This window comes from Cryptomeria japonica, chromosome 6 (genome assembly GCF_030272615.1).
Source record: "Cryptomeria japonica chromosome 6, Sugi_1.0, whole genome shotgun sequence".
NCBI classification, from domain to species: Eukaryota; Viridiplantae; Streptophyta; class Pinopsida; order Cupressales; family Cupressaceae; genus Cryptomeria; species Cryptomeria japonica.
In genome coordinates, this window is record NC_081410.1 from 542,880,245 (window position 1) to 542,891,926 (window position 11,682).

General features: G+C 33.8%; 1 protein-coding gene across 5 annotated transcripts in view; it reads left to right on the plus strand.

Annotated features, from left to right (window-relative positions):
• LOC131073010 (uncharacterized) overlaps positions 1-4,456 on the plus strand; it is a 28,801-nt gene extending 24,345 nt beyond the window's left edge. For all 5 annotated transcript variants that reach the window (XM_058009343.2, XM_058009346.2, XM_058009347.2 and 2 more), the window contains one exon: positions 2,859-4,456. In XM_058009343.2, coding sequence (XP_057865326.2) covers positions 2,859-3,913 — 1,055 coding nt within the window. In that variant the 3' untranslated portion in view covers positions 3,914-4,456. The remainder of the gene's footprint in view (positions 1-2,858) is intronic.
• The last annotated feature ends 7,226 nt before the right edge of the window (positions 4,457-11,682 follow it).

The following is an 11,682-nucleotide window of genomic DNA, read 5'->3' on the forward strand; positions in this document are numbered from 1 at the left end:
AGATTTCCTCAAGGAAAATATAATAAATTGAAGCCAAAGAAAATTGGCCCTTACAAAATACAAAACTAAATTAGTGAGAATGCCTATTTGATAGATTTACCTGAAGATTTTTATATCAGTCCTATATTTAATGTCTATAATCTTGAGCCCTACCTTTCAGGTTGTGAAGAAGTTCAAGATCAGAACATTCTAGGAGATTTGACCAGTCGATCATCAAAAATAGGTAACAGATTGAAAAGATAGTTGACACTGAGGTTGCTGCTACAAGATCCAAGAATTGTAAGATGTATCTAGCGAAATGGCTTGGTTTATCTGACTCCAAAAGCACTTGGATCACGGAAGAAGAACTCACAAAGTCTACCAAATCAGGCTCAATTGATGTAACTGACCTTAAGTACGGCAGCTTACGCCAGTCTGTGTTCATTCAGGATTAGATACTTTTGGGGGGTTTTATTTGTAACTGTCCTTTTTAGCTGTCATAATGATTCTTTAGTGTTGTTCCCTGTTTGTTAGTCTTTCAGTTTTGTTTTATGTGGGATGTGTGCATTGCCGTTAGAGTGATTTTACCTGCTTTTATTTGAAAGCCCAGTATACTAAAAAGAGGGGATGGATTAGCTATGTTTCATATGTTTCCTGGTGGACTGAATAAATGGCGAGTGCCTGTTTGTTAGTCTTTCAGTTTTGTTTTATATGGGATGTGTGCATTGCTGTTAGAGTGATTTTACCTGCTTTTATTTGAAAGTCCAGTATACTAAAAAGAGGGGATGGATTAGCCATGTTTCATATGTTTCCTGGTGGACTGAATAAACGGTGAGTCCTGTGAATTCATATAGTATATTTTTCTATAGCTGTGCTGTGTCATTTTTGCCCTTTTTTCACTGATTGTCAGTTTGAATAGAGCTTGCTGCACAGCCCACTTCAGGGGTTGGTTGCCTCATTTTCAAAAAGACTATGAGTAATAATGATGCAGGGATGATTAACACATAACCCCTAAGTCATACAACTTTATTCAAACAAAATAAAATACATTGGTAATGCAACAAATCAGATTTAAAAATCTGCTACATGAACACTAGATTGTTCATTCAAAACCTCTTGCAAACATTACTATATTCACTCTGAATTGAGATTACAAATGATGTAGTCTCATGGGTCAATAATAACAGTCTCAAATCTGATATAAAACTGAAGTACAACAGTAGAATAATCTAAAGACAACAACAGAATTCATCCCTTCAAATCTTCTACCAAAAACTGTGAAACAAGCTCATCAAAAACTTGCAATCTTCAACACAAAATCTGCAACAACTCAATCATGGATTCCAAAATTCATTTGTTGCTATACCTTCACCTCCAAACCTGCAACAACATGCCTCCAAACTGATTTTTTCTTCTCCATTCCCCCCCTCACTTCCCGTCCAAAACTTCCCTTTAAATAAATGAAAACTTGCCATGTCATATTACCACTCCATAATGAAATATCCTTCATTTGTCTTTTTAAAATGCAACGCCTACCTTCGTGAATGTCATTCAAATGTAATTTGAATTTGCATTTCATGCTCAATGAATGTTCTCTTACACCTTACAATTTGCTAGAATTGGCCATCCTTGTCATAGCACTAGATTCTTCGGGTTGACTCCGAGATTTGCAAAACCCGGGCCCCTACTTTGCATGTGCATTTTGTAACTCCAAGATTCTCTGTCATAATGCCTTTAATGTTTGTCAGATGCTCCTGCATCAAATAATCCCATTGTTTTGTTCTGTTTGTTCTAGTTTAACATTTGAATTATGAGTTGTAGGATCAGAGGATCCAGATTTGTGTGTTAAATCTGCGTCATAATTGTTTTTGGCGACAAACTGAAGCATTTATCTGAGGGATTAAAAAAATTAGGATTTACTTCATCAATAATGTCCTGAAGTTTTGTTGCTCCACTTATTGTGCAGCTTCAATTGCTGGAGAAATCTTGGGTAGAACCGCTTGCCAAATATTGGTTGAATAGGGTCACCGTGGAAATTGCTCCGAAGTTAGAATTGGGCTGAAAATACGTTTTTTTAGTGATCTTTCTTGGTGTGTCAACTGTCAATATGGGTCACTAACGGTAGCTACACTCTTGAGTAGAAACAGTAGCTACACTCTTGAGTAGATGTAAGTCATTCCCATCTAGCAAAGCTTGTTAGGAAGTCAAAAAAGGCCACCTCTTAGCTCAGAAAGCTCTTACGCAATTATCAACTATGAGAAGAAGATGATCATGTAGAGTCTGTTGTTACCCATGCTTTCTCCAATGTTTCAGATATTTCTCTCCTTGAACCCTTTGCCAACAGACAAAAAATGGAAATTTTGATGAGCATATTTGAAGTAATAACCTATTTCTCCTACCTCAAAACCTTAAGAAAGGGTTAAATCCCTAAAATGAGAAGAAAAAAATAAATAATCAAACTGAGAGAACCAAAATCTTTGAAACCAATAATATATTTGTTTGATATAATCTTTGCCCGTTCCCAAATTCAAGAAAACTTTAAAATCTGTTAGAAATTATGTGCATATGCATGATGTAGCTTCTTTCCTGGAATAAAAGTCAAAGATTTTTTTATTTGGAAAAAAAGAATAGTTCAAATTGATTTAGCTGAACCTGGAAGATGACAAGTTCAAATTTCTGCCTGTTCTATCATAATCTCTGTAAAATTATCTAAGGCATGCATCCATTAGTTATGTTTATGATAAAGGCGTGCATCCATTGATTCTGTTTATAACAAAGGCATGCATCCATTGATTCTGTTTACAACAATTTCTGAATTGTTAGATATATAGTTGGCATTTTATATCACATTCATTAATGGGTTCTTTGTATAATTACAGGGAATAAGTCCAATGCTTCTATCACTAGCGATGGGGATCCAATGAAAAATTTATATGGTTCCATGTCTTTCCAAGAAAATGGAGTTCAGGAAATAAGCATTGTATGTGACGCAGATTCTTTGAGTTCAAGCATCAATCATGCTGACAACTTTATAGACATGAAATGTAGCCGTCAAGGATTTGTGGATGTGGAAAAATGTGATAGAAAAACTTTTTTTAACAAAGATTGCAAGCCAGTCAATAATTTCGAAAGCACTGGAGAAATTTGGCATGCTAATTGGGATCTTGAGCTCAGTCAATCTCCCACATGTAGCAAGACACATCAATTGCAGCCTGCTCACTATAGTAATGTCTTTGAAGAAGGTAAACCGTCTGAAAGAAAGGAGAGTCCTTCATTACTCACAAGGAGAAAGGTTGGCTTCTTGAATGAGATTAAAACAGAATCCTCAGCATGGCATCCTGAATCAAGTAAGGGTAATAATGTTTCTCATCATAGTAGAAGACTTCCTTCTCATCCTTGTTTCAGCACACCCATTGGAAGCTGCAAAGAAAACAGAAAAACTCTTAAAAGAAATTCCAAAATTCTGCAGATTATGTCACACAATGAAATATGTGAGGTCCCTGTAGCTAATGAGGTGCCCTTGTCTCCGGTTCTGAGTAAGATACAACAGTGGGAAGCTCTATCAAGAGGTGAATCTTGTGTACTACCATCTTTTAATTTGGATGACGAAAGCATTGCAACCAATAACGATCATGCTATGCTTTCTGTGAAAAAAAATGGACAGAGACAGAACCATCATTTAGAAACAAGCAATCCCAATTACTTCAAAGAAAAGGCACTGGATCATGCTAATAAGAGTAGCAGTAGTAATCCACATGATAGTCTCAATTGCTTTAAAGGAAAGTCACTAGATCATGCTAATAAGAGAAGTGATAGTCCACATGTTAATACCAATTTTTTTAAGGGAATGTCACTGGATAATGTCAATGAGCGGAGTCATAATGTTCGACTAAGTCTTGTGTGTAATAAACCTGAGACTTTTATGGTGGTTTGAACACTGCTTCTAGAAACAAGAATGTAAAGAGTTAGACTATACATTACAATGTACTTGAACGGAATTACTTTTTCTAAATTTTGGGGACTGTTCAAGGGATTGAAATGTTGGTGAATCATCGGCTAAAAATGAAATTAATGAAGAAGGAAACTATGATCGTGTAGGACGTTTTGAATCTGATTATAAAAACTCGTTGAACATAAAATTTATTCAACTGGTTATGTTTTGCACAGAAGGCATATGCAGATTAGGTGGGCTGTAAATTGTGGTACCTTCTGGCACGAAACATGATGTATCATAAATCCATAACTAGAAGCAGTTTGGAGTCTGTTCTTTTGAGAAAGTAAAATGATGTTTCTTCCCACTCTATGCCCAGTGCTGAAGTGCATATGGTATTGCAAATGAACTGGTAAGAGTTTGTGTAGCTTTCAGTAGTTTCAAGTTTCTGTGCCTCATGTGCTTGTAGCTTGCATATGGCCCAGTATTTTAAAGGTTATCAAAATTTCAGCTTGATTGTACATCAATGCATGCAACTTCGCATTATTTATCCATCCCTCTGCTGAATTGTCAATATTAATAATAGGTTAAACAAGTCATATTTGTTTTACGGTTTACCATTCAATGAATATTTGTTTTAATGCTCTCTTCCATCTTAAGATGTGAAGGAATGTGGTGTTCCAGGACACTTTGATTTCTCATATGTCATTGTTAGAATTATGTTGTATATTTTACATGTTATATAGTGGAAAGTTATAGAATTTCATTTTTCTATTACAGAAAATTGTTCTAGGATTTTTTTGGGTTCTTGCATGGGTTTTCTATTTTGGCTTATGATTATAAAGTATTCTGGAAAACCTTTCTTTGACTGGTCCATTAATATTAATTCACACATAAGGGTTCACTATATTATGAACAATAGTAAAAGATGTTATTGTGCTAGATTTTGTATTATGAATAATAGTAAATTGTGTTATTGTGCTAGATTTTTAATCTATTTTTTTTTTCCTAAATAACATATAATATACTCTCTCTTTTTAATTCAGTTATTTACTTAAAGTTTTATATATACTATTTTTATTATATAAAATTATCCCACTTCTTTTTCTTACAATAATTTTAATATAATTAAATAAATCTAAATCTTACAATAACATTTTTTAGTGTCATTTTTCTAAATCCTACAATAACTTCTTTATTCTAGCTCCTACAATAATATTTTTTGGTGTCATTTTTTGAAGTGCATGCTTTTTCTTGTATTTGTAGTGGTGTGATCATATTGATCTCATTCTCTATTAAAAGTGGACTTCAAGTTTGTGGCCAAATTTGGCATATGCATGTACTAAGATTAAGTCTAACCTATTACTTTTACCATCTAGCACCTATGATTGCACTAAGCATAAGTGGATGGTTGATTACATCTTTTGCTTACTATCTATTCGTGTAATGGAGAAATCTCAACTCGAACTCCTAACTTGATGCAATTATGCTTAATGGAGACAATCAATATGGAAACATCTCATAGAAAAGAGTTTTCTTTGCTATCTAAAATAAGTCATTCATAAATCTATTGATGCTAAAAAATGGTGATATGGGAAACCGAAAATGAGAAAATACCTGGATGCACATATGTTCATTAGTTTTTTTAATTTACAACTTCATTTGAATCATGTAAAACATCTAAAGAGGCTTGGGGGACTTTAGAAAAGTTGTATGAGAAAACTAATAAGATTAGATAATATGATAATGTTTTGATAAATCTTAATCCAAAGGTTTTGACCCTATCCAAAACTATTGATGTGAACAAGAGGGTTTTTCCTATCCATTTTTAACCTTTGTAATGTGTATGAGGCACATTTTTAACTAGTTCCTAGTTAAAACCTTTTCTCTTGCATTTACATGTTAAATTTACTTAATGAATTAGGAATCTTTTCAAAAGTCTCTTGTAGACATTTTGTCTTATCCCCTAGTTGTCACATGATGTAGGATTTAGGTACTGCCATCAGTTTAGTTAGTCCTATCTCTCAATCTATCTATATAAACAAGGTGTCATGTGAACATTTCATTGTATTGTAGAGATGCGTGCACATCATAAATCATATTTGTAAATCAATAATATGGGAGATTGAATGTAAGAAAACACTTGGATGCATATGCTCATTAGTATTTTTAATGTACAATTTCCTTTTAATCATGCGAAACACCCAAGGAGGCTTGGGTGACTTTTGAAAAATTATATGAGAAAATTATTAAGATTAAAGGATATCAAATTGATATTGATTTGATAAATCTTGATCCAAAAGTTTTTGTTTCTATCCAAAACAACTTGTGTGAACAATATCCATTTTCACCCTTTGTAGTGTGAATAAGGTACATTATTTAACTAGTTCAAAGTTAAACCTTTTCACACATGTTTGCATGTAAATTTTACTCAACGAATTAGGAATCTTTCCAGAAGTCTCCTGTAGACGTGATCTTATCCCCTAGTTGTCACATGTTGTAGGATTTAGACACTTGCCATCCTTTTAATCAGTCTCATCTCTCAACCTATCAATATAAACAAGGTCTCCTGTGTACATTTCATTGTATTACATAGATGGCACATGAACATAGTTGATCATATTTGATAAAAAAAAAAAACATCCATTATTGCAAATTTATGCTCTTGCTTTACTCTCTTGTAAAAAGATTATTTTGGTTTTTGTAGGTGACCTTGGGAGCTTGAATCCTTGAGTGACTCTAATATGAGCTTTAAATTTGCAAATTCTTCTCTCAAATTTGAGAGTAATTTATGTTTGAGCTTTTTTAAGGTTGCAAATCTTGGCAAATCTTAAAAAGTTGAGTATGTACTCATCTTTTGCCATATGCTAACCTAGAAAAAAAAAAAAAAACTTGATAGAAATACCAAATTTGAGGTTTTTTATTTGCAGCTTTGCATTGTAGGTTTATTTTGGAGCTTTTTGGTGTAAATATGAGTTCACCGTTGAATTCAAGGCGTCCAAGAAAGTCAGGTTTTGTCTTTTGTTTTGTCCAAATTGAATGTATGAAGCCATATCTAAAAAGGTTTGAAGTTGAGATTTGAAGCTCAAATTTAGTGAAAAACTTTTTTATTGGAGCATTTTCAAGCCCTATTTTGATAAATAATACATATTTTTTGTGACAAAAAGTTTTTAGGATTTTCGTGAAACAATCTTAAATTTGATGGGCAAACGACTGTCATGGATACCATCTTAAATATGGTAGCCAAATGATCATCAATGAACATATCTTAGATTTTGTGGCCAAATGACCATCAACAAAAACTATGTTAGATTTGATTGCCAAGTGATCATCAACAAGTCACCCCAATTTGCCCCTCCCCTCTCCATCAACAGTTTTGATTTTGTAATTCAACTTCAAACAGTCATATCTCAATCATCCTTTTTCGAGAATTTTTTTATTTGGAGTAGATTTTTATATTTTTGATAGTGGTGTAATAAAAGTTTAATTTTGGTGTCTATTTTTTCCAAGAATTTCAAACTCATAGCTATTTTTGTGTGGTTCTCATTTTCAAAACAAGGCTCCTTTCTTACTCCTACAATAACATTTTTGGTTGCTATTTTTTTTTAAAGTGTGATTTTTTTTTACATTGTAATGGTATATGATTAGATTGATCTCATTTAATGTAAAAACTATACTTTGAAATTGTGACCAAATTTGGCATCTGTGTGTATTACGAATAAGTCTGGCTCATAGTTTTTTGGGATCTAGCATTTGTAATTACACTAAGTATAAAGTGTCAAGCTCATGTATTGTTGGGGGTTCTTATGATTGGGTGATTTGGGGGGGTCTCTTGTACTTTTGTTGGATTGAGTCTCTTGATTTGTCTATTATGTGATAAAGCTGAGGATTTTATCATGGCTATCACAATGCATCCAAATGTAATTGAATTGAAAGTTGAGAACTATAATGTTTAATGAGATGGTATGATGAAGCATTTCAAATGGCTTAACCTCTTGCCTTACTTTTTAGAAATGGTTTATCAACCACCAAATGATAAGGAGAACAAAGATAGCATTTTAAGACTAGTTATATTCTTGAAATTAGGTGTCTTGATGTTGCCACCAATATAAGGAATATCCTCTCATATTTTAAATCTCGTATTTCTTCTTGGATGAAAATTTGGAGCATGTCAAGAGATCTAAATGAAAATACCTTTTCAAATGATCCTATTTTGGATATGTCAATTTCTTTTGATGGTTGTGATAATATTTCATATGATAAAGATACATTAGAAGTATTTAACTATTGGAAAAGTATTGAACATATAAAAGGGTCACCAAATCTTGTATTTATCATTCAAAGGCTTCATGCACTCCAACATTAGCTAATACATCGCATGTTCACGCTCAAGACTCTTGTGTGGGTACAACATCACTTAGAGATGATAAAAGTAGTTAAATGGTATGTATTAAGATCTCATTTCCTTTATTCGTTGTTGCATTTGATGATACTTGTGTTGCTACAATCATGGCTATTGTGATTCAATACAACAAGATATATATTATCTTCCTAATGTGGCTACTTGGGATGACTACTTGACATACATTGTGTTGAATTGGTTGAAGGGACCAAAATACTAAGAGGGGGGTGAATCAATATTCCCACATATTCTAAAACTTTCTCCCAAACCTTTTTACTGATATATCAATTTCATCAATTAAGAACATCAATATGAAACAACAAATGCATAGTAAAGAGATAACACAACCATAAACAAAAAACTAGATTTTATATGTGGAAAAACCAAGTGGGAAAAACCACAGAGAGTGTTAGCTCTCAAGATAATATAACCAGTTATATGGTGTTTACAAAAGGGGTGGCTCACTGCCAGAATACAAAAGCAGTTCACTGTCAGAATGCTCACTGCAATAGAATATAGTGAATTGAGGAAAATTGCATCTCCAAATGCATGAAATCAGTTCCAAGATAAGCTCAAATAACTACTCACAAAAGACTCACAACCGATCTAGTAAAGGATCAATGTACCACTGCTTGCGGCCAATCCGGTAAAGGATTACTATACCACCAACCACAACTTTGCACGCTCCTTACATTGTCACACAACACATACTTCATTGATTCACACTCTACACTTCTTCAATCTTGCTTCCACACTCATTTTGCTTACATACATCTTCTATATATATACCAGAAAGCTTATACACCAGGATAATATGTCAGCGAAGCACAAATAATGTGTTGCTCAGATCAACACGTTATCTAATAAAGCCTTAACCAAAAACATGATAACAAAGTCAACCTCCACATGATCTCCTACACACTTCATTTACTCTTTTCATTTATCGATGCATACTCCTTAATTATCGAGACAAAATAGTCGTCAACTGGACCCACAAATACAAACTCATAAGCACAAAACTCCAAGCATAGCAACTCCTAACTCCAAGATACAGATGCCATAGATTTCCTTGATTTTACAATAGCACAACATATACAACTAATATGACTAATACCAATGATACTGAAACATGCATAATTGAAACCGAGACTGGATACAAACCAAAATAAGCACACCTCGGGATTTCGGAGATGAGGATCTTCCAGAAATAAATCCAATAGATCAACTATGCCTCATATCACATACATACCTATCTTCCACTGATACTCGACAAGCAATACCAAAATTGCTTCCAATAGCATACACCATCTAGTCCAAACTGGATAATCAGATTTGACATCAATGATAACAATGACAAGTCTAACAATCTCCCCCTTTATCATTGATGGCAAACCATCTCAAAGAAAAAAAAGAATAATGCATGAAACTCAAAACTCCCCCTTACTTATATGACTGATATCTTTGATACTCTACCTATCTCTATATCTTCATTTCTTTCCATTCGTGTTTCTCTCCCCCTTCGACAACAATGACAAAGGATGCCTTCAATTCGAGACAATCAAAAAAAGAAAATGTCGAAAAATAATTCTCAACTGCTCTTCTTCTGAAATATTTGCTTGTACTTTTCCTTCAGTTTTGGAAAAAGAATGAACAACCAGTTTAATGCTAACTGATAAACTTTTACACTCCACCAACAAGTCAACAACATGAGAGAAGTTGTTCGGAGCAGACAGATTCTGCTCATACTCAACCACACTACTAAGCAATGTTGAGAGTTGTTCTAATTTTGCTTCAAAAATATCCTTAACCTTCCAGATTACACTCACATAATCTTCTCTTTGCCTTTGCAACATTAACAATTTAGCCTGAAGAGAATTCACCTTTTTCCTCTGCTTTCCATCCTTGTCACTCAAAAAATCAAATGATTTGCCCAAGGAAAATAATTCTTCTTCAACAACATCAATTTTAGCCTTATGCTTCACTGCAGCAGTTGGCCATGAAATATAGTATCTGTACACCTTGCTCGCATTGCCTATACAAACTCTCATTTCTTCTATGCATTCAAATAAGGCCCTTTGTGCATCATTGCACTTCTCCAGTATACTCTGCATATCATCATATCCCTCTTTTGAATCTTCTACCTTAACAAGTGCTCAATTAATTTCTCTTTAACAATCTCTGACAAGGATTTCGAAAGCATATCAAAAACATCTTCAAGCTTGATATTGTTTCGGAGCAAATGATCTATCAGGACACTCTCAATCCTATCTACATCAACAAAAGTAAGCCACATCTTTCCAATCTTCCTCATTCTATCTGTACTGTCAATGATTTCTAGCAAGTTAGATTCGTCAATAGATTTGGATGCCTTTTCTCTCAAGTTAGATTCATCAACAGATTTAGATTCCTTTGCTCTCTACTCTACCATAACAATTTCTCCCTTGGCCACAAGAGATTTCGGATCCTCAATTATAACAATGTCATTCTCCTTCTAATCCTTCTTTTGCTTCTTGGATTATGAGGCAAAATATGGGTCAACAAGACCCATAGATATGCTCCAAGCACAACAACTCCTAACTCCAAGATACATATGCCACATATTTCCATGAATGTACAACAACACAACAGATATCATTAATACCGAAACACACACAGCTGAAATCAGGACGGGATACAAACCAAAATAAGCACACCTCAAGATTCTAAAGACAAGGATCTTCAAGAAATAACTTCAGCATATCAAGTATGCCTCATATCACATACATACCTATCTTCCATTAATACTCGACTAGCAATACCAAAACACCATCCAGTCCAAACCAAATAACCAGATTTGACATCAATGACAATAATGACAAGTCTAACATATTGTCAGTTTGTTTATGGAGTCTCACATTTTAAATTTGGGAGACATCGTTGATGATATATATCTTCTCTTTGATGAAAATGGTTCATCTTCAGTAATTGTAAGAGAAGGTTCTAACTCTCTTGTTCATTCTCTACATGATCATTCCTCACAGTTTGATATAAGTGTGGATACTTTTGAGAAGTATTTGGAGGATGTCTATGTTTCTCGTCAAAGGAGATACCTTGGTCTTTGTATTTTGTTCTACATACATATCCACCAAACTTTGAATTGTCATTTCTAATAGTGTGGCCTAGAATGCTTGATTTGGAAGGGGCAACTTTCATCATTGACATGGAAACACTTGAGTATTTTTCAGAGACTCCATATATCTTTCTTCCTACATATTCCTTTCATAAATGGGAATATATAATCCATACGCATTTGGTTTTATTTCCTCCTAAGGAAAGGAAAGTTGTTTGACAATTGTGGGTCGTCTTCTATATTCAATTTCAAGCATTTGGG